The 27,198-nt window shown below is 36.5% G+C and overlaps 1 protein-coding gene across 2 annotated transcripts in view; it reads right to left on the bottom strand.

The window, feature by feature from the left end:
• Nucleotides 1–2,789: 2,789 nt before the first annotated feature.
• The window catches only part of UBQLN1 (ubiquilin 1), a 50,501-nt gene continuing 26,092 nt past the window's right edge, over nt 2,790–27,198 (bottom strand). The window contains exons 2-11 of one of the 2 annotated variants that reach the window (XM_058565563.1): nt 24,652–24,803; nt 22,410–22,525; nt 17,629–17,891; nt 17,001–17,159; nt 16,608–16,842; nt 11,240–11,382; nt 8,236–8,319; nt 6,890–7,005; nt 6,472–6,640; nt 2,790–4,773 (exon numbers count right to left, since the gene is read on the bottom strand). In XM_058565563.1, coding sequence (XP_058421546.1) covers nt 4,621–4,773; nt 6,472–6,640; nt 6,890–7,005; nt 8,236–8,319; nt 11,240–11,382; nt 16,608–16,842; nt 17,001–17,159; nt 17,629–17,891; nt 22,410–22,525; nt 24,652–24,803 — 1,590 coding nt within the window. In that variant the 3' untranslated portion in view covers nt 2,790–4,620. The remainder of the gene's footprint in view (nt 4,774–6,471; nt 6,641–6,889; nt 7,006–8,235; nt 8,320–11,239; nt 11,383–16,607; nt 16,843–17,000; nt 17,160–17,628; nt 17,892–22,409; nt 22,526–24,651; nt 24,804–27,198) is intronic. The other variant, XM_058565564.1, reaches the window with a different exon arrangement.

The raw sequence follows: 27,198 nt of genomic DNA, 5'->3' as shown, positions 1-27,198 counted from the left end.
CCCATAGAGTAACATTCAATCCACGATGAGTACTTGAAGCAACAGCATTTAACACAGTTCATTTACCACCTTTCTCCTTGTGAAAAAGTTTCTTCACCTGCTTTCAGGACCTCTCTTGATTCTCACCTTACTACTACTGCCCATTCATCACCTTTCCTGGTTTCCTCTCATCTCCCTGAACTGAAAAAGTGCGAGTAAACCAGGGCTCAATCTTCTCAAAGTGCATTTATCAACACTCACTCTAAAATTCATCTAGTCAGGATTTTCAACCTTGGCACTATTAAAATTTGGGCCAAATAAATCTCTGTTGTGGGAGGCTGTCCTGGGCATTGTAGAACGTTTAGCAGCATCCTTGGCCTCTACTCACTAGATGCCAACAGCAGCTCCAATCATAATGTCAAAAATATGTCTCCAGACATTGCCAAAAGCCCCCTGGGGGGCAAAATCACTTTTAGCTGAGAACCACTGATCTAGTTCCTAGGCTTTAAATACCATCTCTATATACTGGCAGCTGGATAACCTGTCTATAGCCTTAATCTCTCCTCCAATTGCCTTCCCATTATCTCCACTTATATGTCCAACCAAGTACCTCCCACCTAACATGTCAAAACTAAACTTCTGATTTCCACTCCTCCCCATATGTACCTCTACCTTGTTTGCCTTGCTTCACACCTCTCTTGCTCTTAACTTCACACTTTTATCCATCAGTAAATCCTGGCTCTGCCTTCAAAACATACCCCAAATCCAAATCTACTTCCTACCACCTCCACTGCTTCCAGCTCAGCCCAAGCCCACATGATCTCTCACCGAGATTACCTCCTAACAGTCTCTCTGCTTCCAGCTTGGTCCCCCTAGTCCAGTGGTTCTCACGTGGGAACTTTTTAGAAATGCAAATTCTCCTCCAATTCCAGAACTATAAATCAGAAACTCTGGGGATGGGACACAAAAATTGGGATATTAAATCCTCCACATCAAACACATGAACCACTCCCCTGCCCCCATCTCTCCAATCATATTCCCTACACTGCTTTCTCCCTAGCTCACTTTGCCCTGCCACACTGAACTCCCTATGTTCTACAAACACACTCAGAACACTCACATTACAGGACCTTTTCTTAGTTGTCCCTCTTCCTGGGAAGTTAGTCACCCTCCCAGGTATTCTGCAAGTCTCTATTTAAATGTCACCCTCTCAAATGAGGCCTTCTCTGACTACCTTCTTCCTGAACTAGCCTGCTTACTCTGCTTAATTTTTCACCAAAGCACTTGTCACTAACAGTCTATATATGTGTTTTGTTTACTGCCTGTCTCCCTACATTCTACTATGTAAACTGCATATGGACAGAAGTTTGTTTTATTTACCGTTATACTTTGAGCAACTAGAAGAGAACCTGGTACTCAACAGAATAAACACTGACTTTCTGAGGCAATGGTTGCCTATGGTTGAGTGGAGGAAACATACAAAGAAGTTGAGGAGGAACACAATGTTACTTAAGTTAACTGCCAACAAAATTTCAGAGCAGACAACAGACAAACAAACTCAAAACTGTAAGGTGGATGAGAAAGAATGCAGCAGTTGACAGTAAAGGCTAAGTGGTTCAGAGTAAATCAATCACTGGTTAGCAAAGTTTAGGCAGACTTCAGAACTGAGCCCAGAAAGCAATGGTAGGCATTACATACGCAGAAGACAGATGAAATTCCAGAGAAGAGAATACCATGTGCAATGCCAGAGAAGTGGAGGTTTGCTAAGTACAGTTTTCCCAAAGTGTGTTCACTAGATATAGCATTACCTTGAAGAATATTTCAGGAAAAAGGATGGCAGAAGATAGGAAAGGCTGGATTAAACAATTTTAAACAGATTTCTTTAATGGAAAACTTCTTGTTGACTTGAACATGTTTAACTTAATGTTAATCTCTGAGAGAGGAAGTACAGAGTGCAATATTCCCCTGCCTTAACCACACAACTTTTCATTTGGTGCAAGCACACAGACACATGGCCTAGCTTCCAGTGTTATCACTAATGTTAGTGATGTTTTTATCTGTCCTATTTTGTTGTAGTTTGCCTATTAAATTAACAGTAATAATGTCTCCCCAAACAAAAGACCCCTTTCATTACTATATTGAAACCAAGTCTGAAACTCCAATTCTGAATACACAAAGGCCAGCTGTCATTTATCTGATTGTTCGATATTTTCTATACTTTGTTTAGGATATCACAAATATTCCACTTGGGAAATAAAATCCTGAAATGTTATTTTCATCACTCGGTTCTTTATTCAATTTGTAATAAATAACTCAATATGAAAACAATTTAAACCTACAGTATTTTAAATGTCTTTTTTAATGCTTTTGAGAATTTTAAGTATTTTGAAGTCCTTAAAACATATTCAGATCTAAGATAAACATATTAGAAATAATAACAATCATACCACTGCAGCAGCTGAAAGGGACTTAAGAGATCACCCAGTCCAGTGTGCTGAAAAGGCCTCACCAGCACTTTTACAGTAAGAAATCATGATGTCTTTACTCAAAGTCAAATATTTAGTCAAGTACCAAAAAAAGCAAGCAACGCCCAGGTCACTTGGCTTTCTAAATTGGCCATCTTTTTAACATACAATACAGTGTATTGCACATATTTTTAGTGAGGAAACTTAAAAAATTAATAAAGAATAACCTGAAGTGTGATAGAATATGGGGTAAATCAACTCCAATCGTCTTTAAAAGACATGGTTAGAGAAAGTAAATTGAAGACATCTTTTTCTTTCTATAAAAGAGGCAAGACAAACCAAGTGTAAAAGCTAGAGATTTATTGTTATTTTATGATTAATAATTTGTCAAATTGGTTATGACACTATCTCGCACTGTATACCACCATTCACCAGTACAAAAGTTTTTAAACCAGACTGAGGCATAAGGCAGAGAGAGCGAAGACACAGGAATATTATCCTTAACAACTTCCTCTAGTCATGCCTCCACCTTGACCTTCATACCTGTTTTCTTCCTGGGGAAAGTGGCAGAACAGTGCACCGGCTGGTGGGCAACCTGGCCTCTTAACCTTTTTTAACAGCAAGCAACTTACAGAAGTAATGGAATTCAACTTCTATTTCCCTTGATTTTATTGGTCTGAACTCATTTTAGATTACTTTAACATTTTAATTTCCTGTAACTGTACATACGAGAATATAATGACCTAAGAGAATACTGAACCAGAGTCAGCCAAATATATTACTGACCCCAAAGTTATATTTTAATTGGTCCTAAAGGAATGTACCACCCCAACAGTTTGAGAGTTAGGCAAACAGAACTTCTTTGGGGAGGGAAGAAGAAAGCTGTAGAACAGCCAAATGTACTCAACATTGTTAAAACGGCTCTTTGTTTTTCACCCCTGAATTTACTTTACTACACTATATGCACAGAAATCCTAACAGAATCTTGGTTGCCAGTATTATTTAGGCTGGCCCAATCCAGGATAGATCCCCACCCCCCCAAGTTCCCCTTCTCTGAGGCTCTGAGAAGCACAATATTTAACTATTTCTTAATAGAACTACCAAACACTTCAGAAACAAGTGGCTCACAAATCATTTTAAATTCATGTATTGCCTGTGCATGAGAAAACTGATAAATCCAAAAGATAGTTCTATTTTTATATGGCGATTAAAAATAACTGAAACATCAAGACACTTTCAGTGAAAGCAACATTTCAATTACAAATTGTAATGCCTGTTAAACTACCTATGGGAGAAGCTGAAAAGTCCTAGGCAAATGCACTTTTGGATTATACTACAGTGCTCCTTCAGTCTGCACAAAGATTAAAGTAATTTACAGTCAATCTGTGAATGTTGAGACAATGTTACATTATGGTGTCTGTACAATTAAATGTCCTTAAAGAGATAACCAGAATCAGCTTTTCTACTATACTTTCAACAAACCTGACTAACTGGCACTTTTGCTGAGAGATGTTTATCAAAGATGCTGTAAGATTCTACACAATTAGGAAATACTCAGCTTTAAAGGTATTTCTTCATCTTTACTTTCTTGGTTACAAGTGTTTTGCTCAGATAATCTATTGTAGTACGCTTCTAGAAATTCAGTCCCAAATGTGCATACTATACTGTATACAAATAAAGCAAAAACTGTTAGTATAAATCTTACAGCATTTTGTTTGCAAAAATACATGCCCAAGTCACAATAAGCAATATTGTACCACAAATTATAGAGCGCAAATGATTTGCTTCTTTTTAATGCTTTTATTCTACATAAATTACTACCAGAGGCTAATGTTTAAAAAGCAAATAAATTGGACAGATGCAGGACAAAAATCTGTTCACCCAACTATAAAAGGTGACATGTTTTTCAAAAATTACAATAAATGCAGAAGTGTTTGACGCATGCAGTAGCCTTAAATGAAAAAGCATTGATTCCCATTGTTCCACCAAAAAAAGGAAAAAAAAAAAAACAGAAAACCCACACATCTTACTGCACTCCACCTTAAAATGCATCATCTTGCGCTTGTTTATAACAGCACAGAATTCCAAGAGTCAAAATGAAATAAAGCGGGTATTTTAAAGATTTAAGAGCCGTTATCAAAAATAAATTACATTTTTTCAAGATACAGAAATGCTGCTATGATGGCTGGGAGCCCAGTAACCTTTCAATAGCCGCATTGATATCACCTCCTGTTGCTATTAGCGCTTGCAAGTTAGCTTCACGGTTCAAAAATCCCATTGCACTGAGCTGTTCCAGTTGTTGCTGAAATCTAACTTCTGGATTCTGTAGCTATTAAAGAAAAAAAAAATTAACTGAAACTCTAAGGGAAATCAGTCCATGTCACACCTAAATAGCCTCTAAAAATTTTTAATAGCTTTTTAATAACATATTGTCTACTGGGCTATAAAAGCACTGGCCTCTCTTGAAACATATTCAACATGCTGAAAACTTCATTAGCACTTTATTTTGTTATTTTAAATAGTCTAATTTATACCTAAACAACCATGTCAAATAGAACACATAACTCTGCTTAAAAAAAAATAGCTTAATAAACCTCCATCATTATTTTAAATGTATTTAAAACACTCATGAACATGCAGGCAAACAAACATTTATATGGAAATAGTTTAGAATTAGATGATTTATTTTGTAGCTATTGACCAACTGGGTAATTATAAAAGCCAATGTCCTCATGTATAAAATTCTAAAGTTCTAATAGGGCTTAGAAGGTGGATTCAACTTCTGCACTGGCCAGTCAAGTCTTCAGAAAACAGTTCTAGTTTCAGGCCCACAAACTATACTCCTGACAATTTAGCTCCATCAAATCCTTCTTTAGAAATGAGGTAAGACAAAAATCCACAAATGACCAATCAATCTTGGCCAACCTGATAATGGGGAGGCCTGCAGATTGTTCAACTTATATAACAATTCTGTCCAATACCTAAAATCTTTTTCTTACTAATTCCATGAGTATTTACTGAGCCAGAAGCTATGCTAGGTAGCGGGAATACAAATACTTTTGTAAGATAAAACCCTGCTCTGTTTATTGTATTTAATAAGGCTTAAAATCAGAAAGCATGCTATATTTTTGCCATGAGAGGTTTGGGGGCAAGCTACAATAATAAGTTTGAACTGGCAATCAACACTGTATAACTGCCGATTCTCAGTAAAGCCAATAAATGTTTCCAGATGCAAGGACAATATTAGGAGTTCATATTTTTTAGCCATATTTATGAGGTGTGTATATATATATATATATATATAACACAAGTTACCACAGAAGTAGTAGTGGGCAAGGTGAGGTAGGTAGAATTTTTTTTAAAGTCCAAATACAAAGACTAGATATAATACAATTGTTCAGGAGGTATTTGGGATAATCAAGTTTCTATTCCTCCCTGACAAACTTTTATAAAATATATTTCAAATAATTTTCAAACAAGGACTCCCAAAAAGAGTGCTTTCTTCTTTTAATTTTGGTGAGGAAGATTAGCCCTGAGCTAACATCTGTTGCCAATCCTCTTTTTGCTGAGAAAGACTGGCCCTGGGCTAGTCTTTCTAGGCTAACATCCGTGCCCATCTTCCTCTACTTTCTATGTGGGACGCTTGCCACAGCATGGCTTGATAAGCGGTGTGTAGGTCCGCACCTGGAATCCAAACCCGCAAACCCCGGGCCGCCAAAGTGGAGCGTGCGAACTTAACCACTAGGCTACCAGGCCAGCCCCAAAAGAATGCATTTTTAAAGGCAACTTCGAAAAAATAAGGCAAGGCTGTAGCATTTCTTCCTCACAACTAGAACATTTCCTTTAGTGTCTAATATAGTACCAAAGTTAACAATTTTTGTAATGCCTACTGTAGAATCAACAGCCTTAAGATTGTGCTTTTCATTACAGTCTAAACTCTAAAGGACTGCCACTTTCTTTTTTGGGGAAAATTTATAAACTTCTAACATTAAGGAATGTAAAACGTGAGCAACAAAATAACCATTACCTGAGGATTGACTCCAGCAAGCGCCTGTAGCATCTGCTGTATAAACTGCTGGTGTCCAGGCTCGGTGGTTCCTGCCGTGGGACTTGGGTTTTCACTCGGTGCAGAGCTAGACCCGTTGGTTCCTGAGGAGCCTCCAGTGCTTCCCAATGCCCCCAGGCCAGGAGTAAACCTAGAGAAAGCACAAACTAGTAATAAACCAAAGCTCCTGCAAAACTAGAGGCCAGACTAGGCCAGCTAGTGGTGAATCAGATACATTTTAACATAATATTAGCTAAGTTATAAATGAGTGTTTTTAACTTTGAAAATTCTGTCTTAAAAACAATCTCAACAACAACAAAAAGGCAGAATGATATTAGGTCTGAAATTCTGAGAGAGAAAGGAACCCTCGTACACTTTCATAATCTTCAAATAAACCTACCCTGGGATGAGGCCCGGGGCTTCCGTTGCTAATGTCTGTAAACCCTGCTGAATCTGTAACAAGGCCTGCATTGCTCTGGGGTTTGACATTGCCGATAATGTATCAGGATTCTGCATCTAAGGAAGAAAGAAAACCAGTGGTAACAAGAGAATTAAAATCAGTGAAGGTAAAATTTAAATGTTTTCTTTGCTATGTTTCTGGAGAAAAACCTAAAACCTTACTCCTAAAACACTGGTAATCCATAATTTCTTTCCCAAAAGAAACACAAGCACCTCTCCTTAACAGCAAACCTAGTGTGCAAACCGTTACTTGACCTCCACCCAAATCCATCATGAAAGCCGTTTTTCATAATGAAAGACAATCAGGAGCTGCTCTGGAAGCCACAACTGTTCCCCTTCTCCAACAGAAGATAAAAGTATTATTTCTAAGAGACAACCTCCAAGTGCACAATTTATACAGCATGGTAATATGGTGAAAGCCACATATTCCTCCTGACCAAGTGTTATCTCTTGCTGATGTAACAATTTTACCAGTAAGATACACTAAAAACAATAGTTCCAAATTTGAAGTTAATACATGTGTCCTGAGCTCAGCTTTGCTACTTCCAAATATACACCACCTGACTGACCAAAAAAGATAGGCTTACCTCATTACACTAGATCAAGGACACTAACTAACCTTGGATAATGGTTTACAGGCCTGAGAATCATTTGCATAATATTTTAAAAGCCCTAGAACCACCAGTTTCAAAACACCAAGACTGACTTCTCGTTTATCTTTTTAAATAATAAAATACCACAGCAACCTGAAGTACTTTTTTGTCTTAAACCTTCCTTATATGACAACACTGACAATTTTAATCTTGCTAATTCCGAGTTTGAGGAAATGAGATTTACCCTTTGGAAAATAGATATTCTATTAATTTGGAGGAATTGAAACATTACAAAAGAAACCAAACCTGTAAAATGGGATAGAGTAGAGCTCTTTCCTGTTACTCGAGATTAGTTAAACCATAAAAGCGTAATATGACACAATGAAGCACTTCAAAGTTAGTAAAGTGAAAGGAAATGATTTATGGTATTATCGAAGCATTGAAAATCCTAAATCCTCAAAAGCAAAAACAAAATGGACCTTTCCTCAGAATTTATGTTTAAGAAATATAACCAAAAGGTCAGCAGTGAAATGGGGCCCAGTTAAGATCAAGCTGAATTCTCTGCGAATTGACAGCATTATCAGACTCTATTCTACGTTTTGCTATCAGTCAGAGAAGAGCAAGGAAAATGTTTATCATCAAACTTTTTCAAGCAAATCATTACCGAAGATAGCTAGCATCTTTTCTTACTCACTTGTTGGAGGAAAGTTGGGAGCTGTTGTCTCATTTGTTCTTGAAGCTGAGGATTTCCAGCAAATAGGGGATTATTCAGCATCATCTATGGGGCAAGTGTTCAAACAATTTTAACTGGAAATATCTGAAACAAGTAATGTACCTTGTTTAATAGTCTATCTTCCCCCAAGTGCCTAACCTGGCACTTAAAAAGGAGGAGGGTAGAACATGAATAAAAAAGGGGAAGGGAAGATACTGTCCACAAGAGAGATCTCCAAAAAAACCAAAAACGAGGCATCTTCTCTCTCAATGAGAATGGTGATTATGATAATGACATGCAATATCCTAAAAATAAAAGCAATCATTTTCTTAGGCTTTTCCTTGAGCAAAGGTGAATATTTGCCCTTGAAAGAAAAATGGGAGTAACTGGCATTCATGAGGGTACATTTCTGCTACACTGACAGAATAAACATAAGCATCAATACATGAAACTATACATGGCTTGCTTAGACACCTCGACACGCAAGTGGCAAGCACAGAGAAAATCCAGATCTGGAACCACTGTACTACCTGCCTACTACAAAACAGCTAATATTAGGTCCAGAAAAGTAACACCGCAGAACAGCAACCAACTTGCCAGAGAAATGGAGCTGCTAGGTGAAAATCAGCCCAGGACTAGCACCAACAGATCTCTGGGGAAAGTATTAAAAAGCTTTAAGACCTGAAAGATGTAAATCCAATTGAGAATACCAAGATTAGCCTCTGGATTTCACCTCACTATCACCAGAGATAAGAAAAGTTTGCATGCCTCCTAACCTTCACATAGGTGTTAAGAATTAAAAAGTCAGGTCAATATTAACATCATGTTGAATACCTGAAAATAAGATTACAATGCACAATCAGCATAACCAGAAACTAGTAAATTCTCATAGCTTCAAAAAAGACAAATTTTGTATCGGTTCCCCAGATGGAGTGAAAAGTCAGCTAACAATAATTTACTGATAGCCTATTTACCTGTCCAAAGTCTGCGGGAAAGATGATCCTTGCCCTCAAGTAGTTAACCATACTTGAGAGTAATTATGTGTAAACACTGGAAGTAGAGAGGACTGCTCTCTCCCTCCTTTAGTTATCTATTGTTGCAAAGTGGATTATTTAGTTAATTTCAACAAAATAGCTAAAGCAGGAAAAAGTCAGACAATGTTTTCTGGATATACAGTATTTATTTTGAAGTGACCAATAAGTTCACAGTAAATAAAGTAATACCTGAGATCAACAAACCTGCTTCTTTATTGGCTCCAAATACTTTTTATTATGAACATATTAATGAAGTTACCACATTTATCTTTTAGGATTCATGTCATTTGAAAAAGCATGTCATTTTAAACTTATACATTCTCAGAAAATTGTATCTCATTTGATTAGGATATTTCTCCTAACTTACCTGACTGTTTATATAACAATACAGTTTTTATACCCAGACTTGGAGTATCTAAAAATCAAAATCAGAACAGAGAAACTACAAACTTTTACAGAGTACATTGTAAACGTTTCTATATTGTGTATAATAAAAGACATTCATATCTAGCCTTCTTTGTCAACATTTTGCTTTAGAGTAAAAGAAAATAGTATATGAAAGTGCTCAAGTCATGTTATAATGTAAAATTGTTAGTTTAAATGGCTGGAAATGTGCTTGTTAAAATCAAAATTTTAAAGCAAGATGCACATTCAATGCTAATTCTTAATTAGTCAAATATACATTTAAAAACATACAAATAGGATCACTCTACATATATATTTTCCATATTTACTTTAAACAAAAGTGCTATGATCATAGTAAGTTGTGGCATTTAATACTAATAACTCAGTCTGGTAATTTTCATATAAACAAAACAATTTTTCATAAAATATACCTAAAATATGCAAAATTAAAAGAGTATACAAAAATTCACCTAAAAACTTGTTCTTTATCTCCAATTCCACAAATTTTAAGAGGGCAGAAGTTATTGTTGAGGATTGTAACTCAAAGATATCTGCTATATACTTGAATCAATACAGTTCCAGACTTTAGAAAATAAAAACCATTTCATTTGACATAATGAAGAAAGTGATTAAGAGCTTTCAAAATTTTGGAAATGGGAATAAACTATAAAGGAAACTATTTCAAATTCTTAACACTTTACAGAAGCCATTTTTCATAAATAGCAAACATAAACTAGAGATGATCAAGGCTTATTTTACTTTCTCCAAGGTTTTTCAAGCCCAATGGTTCTTAACCTGGGGGTACAATTAGAATCACCTAGGGAACTTGAGGGAAAAAAGATCCAGTGCAATTATACCAAAATCTCTCAGGATGAGGCCAAGAATTTTTTTTTTTTAAAGCTCCCAAAGTGATCCTAAATGTTCAGCAAGGGTTGAGATCCACTAATTTTCTTAGTTATGGTCTCTTGAGAAACAAGTTAAAAAATGAATAAATTAATAAAGAACCAGTATACTAACTTCCAGGGGCAGAGAGGGGGGGATCTATAATAGAAAGAACAAGAAACACTGTTCCCACAAATCTCCCTCTGCCTTTAATAAACAATTTCAGGCTATTTTGTAACTGCCATTTTGAACATGACTATTAACTCAGAATCTGTGTGACCTAATAAATAAAAGTATTTCAAACTTATTAACACTGTTCTTAATCACTTTCAAAGTTTACATTTCACTAAAGAATATACCTTCAGAAAGGACAGCAATCCAAAACTTTAGTATTCATCTCCTAAATCAATATATGTAGAAACAAAGTAAATCTGCACTTCTTTCTAGCCAGTGAATGGCAGAGATGAAGCTGTTTTTATTATATATGAAGTATTAATTTACTGCAAAGAAGAAACTATCCAAAAAGTTGGAGATGCAGTTTTACATACTTTTCTAGTGTGTTAAGGTAGCACACACAACACAAATGTACCAAAAAAAAAAAATCACAATTACTTGATTAGGTTATTTCAATTCACACCGCACAGTCCTTTTTAATACAAACTCACCTGTGCAGCAAGGTCAGGGTTCTGGCTTAGTGACTGCATCATGCTTCTCATGTAGGGAGCAGACAACATGTTTTGCATAAGTTGGGGGTTTTCAGTTATTTGTTGCAACAAGCTCTGCATTCCTGGTGTGTTGAACATACTAGCTGAAAGTTTGTTTAAAAAAAAAGACACTGTATCAAGGAAAAGATATGTAAACAAAAGTGAAAGTTTTATTATACAATGCATAATTTTAGCAATTGCAGATGAGTACACCTATTACCTATCAATTGAACTAAGAAAGAACTTTAAAACTGAGATCTCCAAAACTACATGCGCAACATATACCAGTAAAGGAGGGCTTATGATTTTAAACATTCTAGTCGCATTTACAGTAAAATCACATGTAATGGAAAGGCTAGGTTCTAAAGTCAATTTAAGACAAAAATCAGATATGGTCAAAATTACTACTGAAAAATCCTATAAAGTGAATAAGTCTGAGCCAACTTCTCCCTGGGATCACTTAATTAGAATCATATTCAGCACTCAATATGCTCACACGTGAGAAAAAAAGAAGCCTTCTCGCCCAGGGAACAACAGGTGCAGGACTCCACCCTATTTTCACTGAGTACTGGCAATCACTGAGCGAAATGCCAGGCACATTTAACATTTCAGAGAACTTACAGCATAGTGATTAAGAGCAATGTCTGGAGCAAGATTACCTGTGTTCAAATCTAATCTACGTAACCTTAGGGAAATTATTTGGCTTCTTCATACTTCAGGTTCCCCATCTGTAAAATGGGATAAATGTTATCTACTTCATAGGGTGGTTGTGACAATTAAATCAGTTAATGGGTAAAGTGCTTGTTACTATTATTCTCTTGTTTTTCTCGTTTTGTTTTTGCTGAAAGGTACAGCTAAATTTATGTGAATGCAAATTTCTTAGAAACTAATTAATTGGTTCAGCATATATCCAGATTCTCACTTGCTGACTAGATATACTCAAACTCAAATATATTCTCAAACTCACCACGTGAACTTAACTCCTTAGCTTTTTCATTTCCCTTCTGCTCTTTATTCCATCCAGTGTAGTTTTATCAGGCTTAAAACATTTGACTCTTCCCACTTATCCTTCTAGTTTATTATAATTCTGCTGGGGTTTTTTTGGTAATAATTTTTGTTTTTCCTATTTTCTCATGTTGTTTCAATTTAGTTTTTTTCCACATCTTAGAGTCCAAGAATATTCTAAGACAGAGGGCTGACCAATAGCCTGCAGGGCAAATATGGCCCATAACCTGTTTTTGTACAGCCCACAAAATAAAAATGGTTTTTACATTTTTAAATGGTTAAAGAAAAAAAATACATTTGTGAAATGTGAAAACTATATGAAATTCAAATTTCAGTGTCTATAAATAACATTTTATTAGAACATAGTCATGCTCACTTGTTTACTGTCTATGGCTCCTTTTGCACTACGAAAACAGGATTGTGTAGTTCCGAAAGAGGATTTATGTGTGGCACTATCATACTACTGCTCGTGTATCACAAATCACAGTGACTCATTTATACCTCACGCCACACGAATCACTGTAGTATGCTGTTTTTTTCTTCTCTTTTCTTTTTTTTTTTTTTTTTTACTACCAGTGCATACCAATCATGTCAGAACAAGAAGAAAAAGAACTGGACTACAAATGCCATGCTTTTAAGGCACAGTGGACTATGGATTATTTCATCAAATGAGATGGCAAAACATTGTATTTCTTATGCAATGACACCAAAAGAATACAATATACTTCAATACTGCTAGACTAAGCACTCATCACAGGAAAGCAACAGTCAGATAAATACAAAATTTAAAATGCAATGCAATATCTCATCATAGCCAAATTTCTTCACTAAAATAAAAAATGCAACGAAGGCTGCAACCAAAGTTAAGTTTCCACGTGGCTTATTTGTTAACCAATCAGGGAAAGCAGTATACTAGTGGTGATTAATTAGCACTGTTTGTTGAATCTTGATGGCAGCAGCCAAATAAATGTGTCCAGAGAAAATAAACTTAAGACTATTAGCCTTTCAGAAAGAATAGCTTCTCCAGAGTTAAGGACATTGGGCTCAACATCAATCAATTAAAAAACAATGCAAATTATTTTGAGTGGCATTCCTTGGTTCTTGATGAGTTGACAGGTGTTACTGATATTGCTCAGTTCTTGTTTATTTGAGGAGTCAATGCCAAGTTTGAAGTGACTGAAAAATTGGCCTCTATAAACAGTCTGCATGGAACAACTACAGGCAAAACTATTTTCAAAGTTGAGAAAATATTAGTTCAATACAAACTGAAGTAGAATCTGCAAAGATGTGCTACATCTGATAAAAACACATGTGGAGGATTACAAGGATTAGTTGGACAAATACACAAAGCTTACAAAAATATAAGGTATTTAAAGACTATGGCTAATTCACTGTCTTATTCATCAGCAGGTACTGTGGAAAATATTTTGAACTATCATGTTATTCAACCAAGAGTAACAATGGTGAATATCATTCACTCTTGTGCACTTAGCTAGTCAATTCCATGAATTTTTGTCAGACTTGCCCAACCACACAGCATTTGATAGTTTAACAAAGGTAAAGCTTTTGTGTGTGTGTGTGTGTGTGTGTTTTTTTAAGAGATAAAGTTTTATTGCAATGTTTTTAGCTCAGGGCTAAAACTGAAATTCTTCTGAACTACCCAATCACCATTATCAAACACTAAATGACTTGGGAAATTATCTTCTGCTAAAAACTTGGTAATGTTTCTCAATGAATTCAACCCAAAATTACAAGGCAAAAAAAGCATTTACATGCAAAACTCATACTGTCGTAAAGTCATTACGACAACAACTGAAAGTGTTTGAATCATAAGCAACGGGCAAGCTGCTTTATACATTCTCATGGTGTCAACAGTTAAAACAAGATCCCCATTCCCACAAATTTGCAGTAGATCTACAGTGTCAGCTCACACTACCATTCCAGCAGCATTTTTTGGACCTCAGTACAAGTGCAAAGACAATTTTCACATTTCAAAATTCATTTAACTGTGTAATTGAGGCACTACCACCTAACCTTCAATTGTGATTAATCCACAATGACGTGCTAAAAGCAAAGAAGAACCTAACAGAATCCTATAAATGCTTTCCAACTGTACTGTACTCTTGGAGTACATGTTTGAATGAAATAGGTAAAATTTCATTACATATCAGTATTAATAGATGAGTCTTTGCAACTGATTTTGACAACAGGGGATACTGTGAACACCAATTAAGCAAAATGTCACCCTCAAAAAAGAATTCCATTCCTATCAGTAGATACATATGAGAAAATATTATATTCAATCATTATGTTTTTAATTCCATCAGTAAAAAACTTGTGGAAATTTGTTTTCTCTCATAATGCAATATTCTCAATTTTGCCTCTTGGCCTGCAAAGCCTAAAGTATTATCTAACTCTTTGCAGGAAAAATTTGCTGACCCCTGCTCTAAGATTTCCTCACCTTCTGAAGTAAGTGCTTACAGGGCAAAAGAGGAGTCAAGAATTTGATCTTTACAGGTATATGGGTGCATACACGTATATATGCATGTATCTAACTTCAAAGAGTTGAGTAAAAATCACAATAGTGTACAAATATGCTAACAACTTGTTAGGCCAGCAGAGTATGTTCACTTTTTCTGTTTCTTGTTTTCCTGTGACGGAAACATGAACATGAAATCTTACATAGAGTATCAAGCTATTAAATTAAAAATCTGAGTGAAAAGTTGCAAAACTGATTTTTTGTTTTTTAGACAAAAGTTGTTACTGTAGACAAGCATCATGCTATAGTAAAAAAAGCAATTCACCTATCAGTTAGGAAATCAAATTAAATCTCTGCTCTCCCTATCTGCTCTAAGATCTTTTTTGTGTGTGTGTGAGGAGGATCAGCCCTGAGCTAACACCTAATGCCAATCCTCCTCGTTTTTTGCTGAGGAAGATTGGCCCTGGGCTAACATCCATTCCCACCATCTTCTACTTTATATGGGATGCCGCCACAGCATGGCTTGACATGAGGTGTGTCTGTGCGCGCTCAGGATCCAAACCTGCGAACCTCGGGCTGACGAAGCGGAGTGCGCGCACTTAACCTCTGCGCCACCAGGCCAGCCCCACTAAGATCTTTAAAATGTGAATAAGCATCTCTCTCAAAAGACTGTTAATAAGAATCAAATACGCAGTAAGTAAAATACAGAACAGGATAAATTTTTTTCTTGACTTAAAAATATAAGTATTACTTCGAATGTTAACCAGACTTACTAGAGCAATCATTTTGCCAATATACACAAATATTAAATCATTACGTTGCACACCTGAAATATGTTATGTCAATTATACCTCAATTTAAAAAAATGGTATTCTTCAATTTTTATAAAACTTGTTTTATATCCAGAAACCTCATGATACCCACTATATTCTATGACCACTAATTAATTAATCTCCTCATTCTGATTTTTTCCCTCAGTAATGAATTTTTAAAAATTCCTCATCCAGCACCTCATCTTTCCACTCCCTCTGCCAAAACACAGGCGTCTTCTAAAACATATCCAGTTCCTCTCACTTTAGGGAAGTGGTCCCATGCTTTCATTTCTTCTCATCTACATGCCAAGTATTAGGACTAAAATCATCAATCTGGCTACTGATTTTGGACCTAATTTTTAACATGTAAATATCTGAATAGTTGAAAAAAGAACACCCATTTATGGAGTCTAGTCTACAGAAAAATAATCAAAAGTAAATTCCTAACCTGTTCACACATCAGAATCTCCAGCACCTTTATGCAAACACAGACCTTAAACCCCACCGTGGAAGATTCTGATCCACAAGGTCTGAGGTTAAGACCTGGGAATCTGATTTTTAATAAACCTGGTATGTGCTCTGATACAGCTAGGTTAGCCCTGGTCTCAGGACTGGAGGTGGAGAATCCACTCATCTAGAATACAAAAACAGACTAAAGCCAGGAAATACATGGTCCAGTAGTAAGGACACAGGTAACTGTGTTCCCTCTGCACTTCAGTTTTTCTATTGTTGAAATGAGACAACCAGCCACTTCTCCCAAACCATCTTATGAGAATGTGAAAACACAAACTGCCTCTAGAAATCTTCAGTAACCCTTTCCACTATAATGCACATGAGTGATTAATACTAATCATTACATATTTAAAGCTTCCTAAGAAAAAAAAAGCAAACACCTTGCAACATGAAAAGACAGTTCATAAAAGCTATTTGTCATACACACATAAAAGCACAGAACAACAGTATAAGAAATGTTTCCACTATTCAAATAAATGACGACAACAAAGAATAAAAGTGTGAGTTGTTATAAGCATACCTCCTACTCCAGGACCCAAACTTGGCGCAGCAGAACTCTGCCCAGCAGTGCCACTGGCAGCACTACCACCAGTGCCCCCCACAGTGCTGGCAGTGCCACTGGAAGCTGAGGAACTCTGGGAAGCCTGTGGAGCCCACGGATTGGGTAATGGATCTCTATTTTCTGTACGAGAAGGTTGACTACCTTCACCTGAGGATGTATTGCTCACTAAGGAAGCAAATGGATTACCACCAAACTGTAATAAAAGACACAAAAATCACAAAGAATAAGCTTTTGTTTTAAATAACAGATATGGAACTCTTTTTTTAATGAAAATCACATTCTCCATATAAAGGTACCCCTCAATCACATATGTTTGTCCTTTGGCCTGAGCTCTGGAGCCAGTGTTATCACCTGTTCTTGTGCAGCACTCAGCATTGGTTCCTGAATATCCGTGTACATGCGCCGTAAAGCATTATATCCCCCTGGGATGCTTTCTAGGTTGCTCAAGGCTCGATCCTGGTTTCTCATCATTTCCTGCATCATTGCCGGATTCCTGGCAAGTTCCAATGTCTAACAAAAGATTTCTATTAAAAAAAGGCACTGAAATACACACAAATTACTTTAGCCATTAACTGCCAGGGCTGATTTTATAAGTTTTCTAATTCTATGAATTAGCAGTCTTCAATATTTAAATCAGAAAATTATTTTAAATAATTCCTGTTGGATTTCACCTCAAAAAGCAAGCTAACATTCAAATAACATGAAGGAAGAAGCACTTTGTTATGAGTGAATGCCCATCTCCTGAAACTCTTTTCGTTGTTTAAATCTACAAAATAACTGTTTACAAAGATAAAGCAGAAAATTCGAAGTTCAAATAGTCCAAATTAGTGCTTTGTTGAGTTTTCCTGAACAAGGATTAGGATTTCTTTTTTTTAGCTTAGCCGTATATATAGGACAAGCTCTTTAAGCATAGAAAATTAAATAATAAGAATCTACATACAATTTTTAGCTAAAGAAACTGAAAGAACTTTCCACATACTTGTCTCATAATATCTGGATTATTCAGCATGTGACTAATTTCTGGATTTCTCTGTATCAACTGCTGCATTTGCGGATTGGCCATAATTAACTGCCTCATCAAGTCAGGATTTGAGAGCATGCTCTGGACAAAGGGATTCTCCATGATCTGGACCATCATTTCAGGATTAGACAGAAGTTGCCGCTGCATCTGGCTTTGTAGTTCAGAGAAGTTGGTAGTATTCAATCCCAAGCTACTCAGACCTGCAAGTCCTCCAAGGCCACCTAAGAAAACAAAGAGAAAAAAGACATAAATGAAAGTCAGAAATTTTATCATTAACACAACCGTGCTAAAATACGAAGACGTAAAAATATTAATGGAATCAACAGTTCATTACAGAAAACCATTTTAAAGCAAAAATAGAATTCCTATTACTTTCATAAATACACACTTAATTTTTATAAATTAGCCCAAAAGTTGTTCACTTTGATGTTTAAGTAATAAACCAACTAAATATATACTTTTTATGTGTGGTATAATACAAAATATATTTGGTCTTTGTCCCCAGTTTCCAGCACAGAGCTCCTAAATCCCTAACAATTTCCTGAGTGGAGGGAGTATCTTTGGTTATTCAAAACAAGTCCCTTTGAATCACACTTCATTTACGCTAATGATGTTACTTAGGATGGGGCCTCTAGATAGCCTCAGGGGTGGTCACCAAAGAGACCAAATGATTAGAGAGTGGAACTTGCAGCCCACCCATCAACCTCCAGGAAGGAGAGGAGAAAGGGCTCGAGATTGAGCTCTGTAAAAACTCTTGAGCAATGAGACTCTGAGAGCTTCCAGGTCAGTGAAAACATCTAGCTGCCATCAGAGTGACAATCCCAGAGAGCACATGGAAGAGCCACACCCTCCCTCGCCCCCCGATACCTTGCCCTATGCTTCTATTCCATTTGTCTATTTCTGAGGTGTATCCTTTATAATAAACCAGTAAACATCAGGAAAGTGTTTTCCTGAGTTATGTGACCCATTGAAGAAAATTATCAAACCTGAGGGTGGGGTTATGGGAACACCCAACTTACAGCAGGCTGGTCAGAAGTACGATGGCCTGGGGACTTGGACTGGTATCTGAAGTAGGGGCAGTCTTGAGAGACTGAGCCCTTTAACGTGTGGGATCTGAAGCTAACTCCAGGTAGGTAGTGTCAGAACTGAACTACTGGACACCCAGACGGTGTAGGAGAATTGGTTGATGTCAGAGAAACACCCCAGAATATGCCCACTAAAGGAAGAAAGAAATGAAAAACACGCACTGGATTATATTTCTAATAATCTCTTTCCAGAAGACTAGTTTAAGTTTATAGCAAGTAAAATTCACCTATAAACTCTGGTGAGAACAGAGTTGCTGCCAATCAAGGAGAGAAAAAGCCAGGACATACAATGGAAATAGATGTCTCTTTGGAGGAATTAAGTTATGGAGAAACGTTAACAGATTCAAGAGAATGATTAAGTGCTTATTGTAAAGCATTTACTTTGTAAAATTACATAACCAACCAAATGCATTCATTCCTTACTGAGCACTTGCCACATGTGCCAGGGACTGTCCTACACGTTGGGAATAAGATGACAAGAAAGACACAAGTAATACCCTCAGAGCTCAATCTAGCAGGAAAGACAGACAAGGAAAACGAATGCAGAATAAGTACTTCAACAGAGATAGTCACAGGATACCATGGTAATTAATATAGTCCCTAAGTGGGATGGATGGCTGCTTTCCCACAAGATGACACTAAATGAGTCTGAAAAATGAATAAGTTGGGCAAGGAGAAGTGGGGAGTGCTGAGAGGAAGATTTAATACTAGGTACAACAAACATTATATACAGAAAGTATAGACATAAATGACTATTGATGTATTCTTAAAACTGCAAAAAATTCAGTATAATTCAAATGGCAGATAGCAGTGCCCACCAAACATTCCATGTGCAGTCTTATATTTCTTTTGCAGTTGGACAGGCCTATGTGACTAGTTATGGCAAAAGGACTGCAAGAAATGATGTGTGTCACTTCTAGTCAAAGTATAGAAGGTTCAGGTTGAGGCTTTTTAGCTGTCTCTTCCGCCATGTTCCAAGTGATGCAGCTACAAGATGGCAGAACTCCATTAGCTTGAGTCCCTGAGGACTACGTAGTAAGGGGCCTCACTGACCAGTGAACAACACGCATCATGAAGGAAAGCTCTGGAGCAAGAAATTAAGTTTTGTAGTAATAAGCTACTGAGTTGGACCACAGGATAGCCTATCCTGACTAATATATCTGTTGTGACATGGTAAGACATGAGGATGGAGAGGTAGACAAGGGCTAAATCACAAAGAGTCTTGAAAGATTTTAAGCAGAATAGTCAATTAAGATGTTTTTATTCTAATAACCGTGTGGAAATGACTCAAAGCAAACATTACAGATTTAAAAAGTTGAGGACTTGCATGAAGGAGGTAGCAACGGGGAGTAAGTGCATGGAGTGGGACAGAAAAGAGTTATGGACCAAAGGATTTGGTGGGGGAGAGGTAGTAGTTTGAGGAGCAAGATGATGAGTTTTTGCATGTGTTTTAGTTTTTTTTTGCTTTCTCAGGAGATACAGGCTAAAGTAGTTGGAGAATATCAGGTAATATCAAAGAGAGTTGAATACAAGGCATGGAGGTCCAAATTGATGTAGGTTGAGGTACATAATTGAAAGTCACCAAGATATAGTAATAGTTAGGATAATGTCACTCGAGAAAAATAAATACAATAAAAGAAAAGACAGACAAAGCAGAATTCTGGGGAACAATACCAACATAAGGAACAGGAATAAAAAAGAGCCACAAATGAGACAGAGAATAACTGGTCAGGAAATTAACCAGGGAAAAACAGTATCCAGAGTTAAAGGACGAAAATTTCAAGGAGAGATTGGTAAGCATTAAAAGAGATTGATTTAAAATCTAAAAAGTGTCCACTAAATTTGGCAAGCTAAGAGGTCAATGGTGAACTTATCAAGGGAACTTGCAATGAAGTGATGAGGGCAAAAAACAGAGCACAGCAAACTTAGTGAAAGGGAAATATGGACAGAAAATGACTTTTCCAAAGACTGCTGAGAAGAGAAGCAGAAGAAAGCGTGGTAGTGGAAGTCTGTGGCTTTTACATGAAATAGACCTTACAGAGAAGAGGCATCAAAAAGAAAAGCTGAATATGTAGGGTAAATGGAATAACTGATGGAGAAAAGCAACTGAGATAGCAGGGGGTAGGAATGAGACTAGAAATGAAGGGATTAGGGAGATGTACAGCCAGATGTATGGCCTTAGAGAAAGTAACTCCAAGTCTCTCTGGGCTTTAATTTCTTTGCCTATAAATGAGGAAAGAGGGGAGAGATCTACCTCAACAATACCTTTCATGAGTCTGAACACTAAATAATTTCCTCCTAATCTCTCTAGATTGTTCGTGTTAATAATTTTGCCATCTAAAACGAATCTGCCTCGAGACTGGATTGGTGGTTACCAGAGGGGAAGGGGGTAGGGAGGAGGGTGAAAGGGATGATTAGGACATGTGTGTGTTGATAGAATGTAATTAGTATTTGGGTGGTGAACATGAGGTAATCTATGCAGAAACAGAAGTATGATGTACACCTGAAATTTATACAATGTTATAAACCAATGTTACCAGAATAATAAATAAATAAAACTCATCTGCCTCAACCAAGAGACACATTTTAGCCTAAGATCATTTTAGAAAATTAGAACAGCAAACATTAAAAAAAAGAAAAAAAAAAGCAGGGCCGGCCCCATGGCTTAGCGGTAAAGTGTGCGTGGTTAAGTGTGCGTGCTCCGCTGCTGGCGGCCCAGGTTCTGATCCCGGGCGCACACCGACGCACCGCTTCTCCGGCCATGCTGAGGCCGCGTCCCACGTACAGCAACTGGAAGGATGTGCAGCTATGACATACAACTATCTACTGGGGCTTTGGGGGAAAAATAAATAAATAAAATTAAAAAAAAAAAAAAAAAAAAAAAAGCAAATGTGAATCCATGCCATGTCCTAAAAGTTTCCAACAGCAGGTTCAGTAAAAAAAAATATAAAACTTAGTAATTAAATTACTGTAAGAATTTTCTGGAAGGGATAAAAGGTATAATCCTTGATATGTGAAAATTATACATATTAAAAAAGGTCACTTCAAGGTACTATACTTGTCATACAACCTAAGAACTAAAAGAAGCATAAGCCATTTATCTGGTTCAACTTTTGTTAGCTTCAGAATACTTTTCTCCCCCAACAAAACCTTCCACAGAACCTCATTATAAAAACTGATATAAGAAAAGTAGCTTTGGCTGATGCAGGAGATCCTTAACCACTGGGCTTACTCCCAGACCCCAGTCCTCCTGTGGGTGTTCAGGACAGTTAGAAAATCACAAATGCAGTCTGATCACTCTGTTTTACAGATGAGAAAATTACATTCAGGGGTTTAGCTCATGATCAACAATTAGCTAACCTTCCTCAAATTCAATTATGTGGTGGTCAGATCAGGTACACATACACTACATCTCTTTCACGATTAAAAAGAAATGTCACTTATTGACCACTTACTAAATGAAAACTTAGGCTAACTGGGCACGTCTGTATTCCCAACCACTTCCTTAATACCTACAATTATAGAAGTGAGGTAAAGAAGTTTTTTCCTTGTTGTTAAAGTAACTTCATGTTTAATTCTGTCATTTTATCCAAAACTACACTAGAGGAAGGGAGTTTTTTTTTCATCCCTATAAAAATGACTAAAGACACTTACCTAAACCAAAAGGGTTGCTAGTGGCAGAACCAGATGTAGAGTTACTATTAGGAGCTGATGATGTGGTAACACTGCTTCCACTGGTATTTGTTTGTTGAGCTGAATGATCCTGAGGCCTGGGGAAAATAATTAAATCCTGGTGTAAACAGTGGAGCTAATTATTTTTAAAAGAACTTTCAAAATTCCAACATCCAGAAATAAGTGTGAGCTTTCAGACCAACACAAATTATCATACAGTAAGTACCCTGAGATAACTAAGCATTAGGAACACAAATACAAAGAAACAGTAAAATCTTACAAAATCCAAACTATACTTCAACTGCTCCTCCTCCTTGAGTAGAATGTACGTAAGTATTTCACTACTTTCAATCATATGGATTATGGAAGAGAGAGAGCTAGGTCACCTCACAGAAGAGAATCAATGATCAGAAGCTTGACTATATAAGCAACTTTTTATCTATTCCTTTCTAAGTTCTTCGGGGTGGGGGACAGTTTTACTCAGACCCTTGAAATCGTTAAAAGTAAAAACTAAAAAGACTTCAACAAGAGAAGGCTGAAAAACCAATACCAAATAATAACTGATTATTACTTAACATTATTTTTAAGCAAAAGAATAAAGAGACTTCATGTGCAACTTCTTCCATGTGATACCTGTTAATAGTTCCAAATCTCACTCACTGCTTTTTATTAATTCTAAGATGAACATTTTTCATTTTAACATTTTTGTAATCAGGATCTGTCTTAAAATTGCTGACAGCCAAGCATCAACTGTCATGCCTGCACACATGTGTTCTGTATGACTTCAGCTGAGTGACTGAGTACCTTGTTGTACCAGACAGGCTGCGTTTAACCACCACATAAAGTATCTTCAAAAAAGATTACAGCATTAATCGGTACCAAAAGAAGCTATTGTGTATACAGAAAATCAAAGACACAGGAACAAACAGAACGAATTTTATATCAGTGAGACAAACATTTGCTGGTGTCAATGGCTTGAAACTCCTGGAGAAAATACTGTAGCACTCTTTTAAGAAATGCTGCACCACCAACATTCTTGACAGTACAAAGTTACATTCCACATAGAAAAATATGGACACTGATGGCTAAGTCAAAAGATGATTCAAAAGAATCAGACTCAATGCAGGCCCAGTGGCATAGTGGTTAAGGTCGCACACTCGGCTTCAGCGGCCCAGGGTGCACAGGTTCGAACCCTGGGGGCAGACCGACGCACCACTCATCAAGCCATGCTATGGTGGCATCCCACATACAAAATGGAGGAAGATGGGCACAGATGTTAGCTCAGAGCCAATCCTCCTCAGCAAAAAGAGGAGGATTGGCAATGGATGTTAGCTCCGGGCCAATCTTCCTCACCAAAAAAAAAAAAAAAAAAACAGACTCATAAAGCAGTGTTAGGAAGGCTTTAACCAATTTATTTCATGTATATTTTCTTTGTATGTATGCATAAGAGTGACATGATACAATACCATATCCAAATAAGTCTAAGGGAGCTTTTTCACTAAATATAAAATCAAAATTTTAAGTGAAAAAAATATATATCAGTTCAACTGGCAGTATTTTTTTCTTACTGATACAAAAAACAAAGGTGCCTCTTAAAAATTGATGATGCCTTATATTTAATGAAATAAGGTTACTGATCTGTGGTTTGCCAAGGAGATGAGTCACCCTTAACCTGTGTCCAAAAATGTCCCTGAAACAAAAAGCACAGCTAAAAAACATATTAATTTGCTTGTTCTATAAGTCAAATAATTTAGATATAATGACTCAACACTCATGAACCTTCTAAAATATCAAACGTATAAGTTTCAGCATCAGTGAATCACACTGCCTTTTTTTTTTTTTTTTGTGATAAGGAAGATCAGCCCAGAGCTAACATATGTGCCCATCTTCTTCTATTTGATATACGAGACACCACCACAGCGTGGCTCGATGAGTGGTGCGTAGGTCCCCGCCTGGGATCCGAACCTGCAAACCCCGGGCCGCCGAAGCAGAGCATGAGAACTTCACCACCACACCACTGGGCCAGCTCCATTACATTGCTTTTTTTAAAAAAAAACATTTGTTTTTTTAAAACATTTATTATCAACAAAGACAAAAAAATGAATTTTAGTCCATTTAAATACAAATGACAGAGAAAGCCATTTACAACCATGACTGGTTATTTCTAAACAAAAATATAAATATTTATTCACAGTTTAAAGCTATACAACTTGTAAAATCATACCTGTTTTGTGTTTTGATGACTAGGTGAACAGTAAGACCATCGTGAATTCCATGCTGACTCAAAGTATCTTGATCTTTTAAAATTTTTCCAGCAAATATCAACACAAGTTGGTCGGTATGTGATTTGAAACGTTTAGAGATTTCTTCCTTGAACTAAATAAGATAAAAATAAAATAAATATGTATTATAGGTGTTTGCACAGCACCACCCAGTCTAGTTTCTAGAAGTAGTACCACAAAGAGGCCCCCTACCACAGATAATGCAACAATTCAAATATAAAGTGCATCTTTTCTGTGTCAGTATCTTGATCTTAGTGGGAAATGAGTATTACCACTTCAGTCATCTCTAACACAAAGATTTTATTATAGGTGCACATATCCTATATTCAATCTTTTGCTAAGGCCTAACACTTCATTTCTTCACGATATCCTTATTCTTTTTATATCAATGGTGCTAAATATAGCTCAAGCCACAAAGAGCTATTACCAAGTTTATAATAACCTATTCCTCAGATTTCCATCTCCAATCCTGCTCCTTTCTCGTTGAATATATATACAGCCAACCTCATATTCTCGGCCTATTATACTGACTTTTCTCCCCACCTCTTTCATTTAACATTTATTAACAAGTAGCATTATGCAGATGCAAAGATACAAAGCAAAAATCTTTCCCTGAAGGAGAGCAGTCTAATGAAAGAGTCAGTCAAGTAAACTACATAGTACAGGCAAAGCAGAGGGCAGTCAAAGAAAACTTTCCAGTGAAAACTAAAAGTAGCCAGGAAAACCTGAAGACAGACTTTCCAGGGACAAGAATAACATGCAAAAACAGACAAGACAAAAAAGCATCATACTGTAAAGAAAAACTTACTTATTCCACGCTAGATCATCATTTCTCAAGCCTTTATCAAAATCACTTGCATGATTAGGCTTTACTCCACTGTCCAAATCAGGAAAACCTCAGGGTGGGCCAAGGAATCTACATTAATAAGCTATTTCAGGGAATCAGTCCAAATTCAGAAAAGAATCACATCTAAAACCACTCTATCCCAATGTCCTACAGAAGTGCTTCTCAACAGATGACGGCATTATCACCAAAGGGGTGTTTTGGAAACATAAGGGGGTATTTTCGATGGTCACAATAAGTGGAAAGACACATTAAATAATATCTGAGAGTTTATAAAATCTTGCTGGGGTAAGAAAGGGGAGTGTAGAGGGATATAAGTAAAACAAGATAGGCCATATATCAATCAGTGTTGAAAAGGACAAGGGCATGAAAGCTCATCACACTCTACTTTTGTGTAAGAATGAAATTTTCTATAATCAAGTTAACAATACTCAATGTAAGCAACTAGTTTTTTAAAAAAATCATAAAGATAATGCAAAGTTATACTGCAGTAAATAGTTTGCAGCTTTTCCAACTGAGCTTTCCTTCCTTTATTTGAAAACATATGATATATAACCCTTTTATCTAAGCAATTTCCAAGTAACTAAAAAAATCTTTGTACATCACCATTTGCATAATAGTCTATACAGAGAAATAGACCAATCCATAATTTAACCATTCTCCTATTATCAGATACCTCATTTCTCCCTTATTATAAACAATAATAAGGTAGTGACTAGCAGAACACATGGTTTTATAAAGAGTAAATGAGAATGTGTAAAATGCAGGCATCAGGCACACAGATGGTTATCAATAAATAGTAGCTACTACTATGTCAGCTCTTTCAATCCTCAATGACTCCAAGGCGGCTAGTTTTTAATCTTATTTCAGATACAGAAACAAGAAAGGTTCAACATGTCCCCCTCCTTTCACAGTGACACAGCTAATAAACTGCCAGGTTAGGATTCAAACCTACGTCTGACTTCAAGGACCAATCTGCCCATATTAACTATACTCTATTTCATATGTAAAATGAGGTTAATCTAGATTTGTGTTTCTGAAGCTTAAACTAAGAAATCCTTCTCAGAATCCTTGATATCCCTAACAGGTCATTCTGAAATAAATGGTTTAATTGTCTAACACACAATTATACAGCACTTTAGCATATTTTAGGATTTGAAGGTAAGATGCTAGATTGAAGACACACATCTACTCTTACAGCCTTTCCAATTCCCACTCAAAGGACAGTAAAGGATTTTTTAATGCTTTACGGAGACATAATTCACATACTATACAACTCGCCCACTTAAGGTGTACCATTCAGTGGTTTTTAGTATATTCGCAGATACGTGCAACCATCACCACAATAAAATTTTAGTACATTTTCATCTTCTCAAAAAGAAACCAGTACCCTTTAGCTATACCACCTCCCTATCCCCCAATCACTCCAAGCCATAAGAAACCACTAATCTACTTTCTGTCTCTACATTTGCCTACTCTGAGCATTTCACGTAAATGCAATCATACAATATGCGGTCTTTGTGACTGGCTTCTTTCACTTACCATGTTTTCAAGGTTCAACCATGTTGTAGTATGTATCAACATCTCATTCCTTTTTACAGCCAAATAATATTCCATTCTATAGACATACAACATTTTGTTTATC

This window comes from Diceros bicornis, chromosome 22, assembly GCF_020826845.1.
Source record: "Diceros bicornis minor isolate mBicDic1 chromosome 22, mDicBic1.mat.cur, whole genome shotgun sequence".
In the NCBI taxonomy this organism is placed as follows: domain Eukaryota; kingdom Metazoa; phylum Chordata; class Mammalia; order Perissodactyla; family Rhinocerotidae; genus Diceros; species Diceros bicornis.
This window is presented reverse-complemented; position numbering and strand designations above follow the sequence as displayed.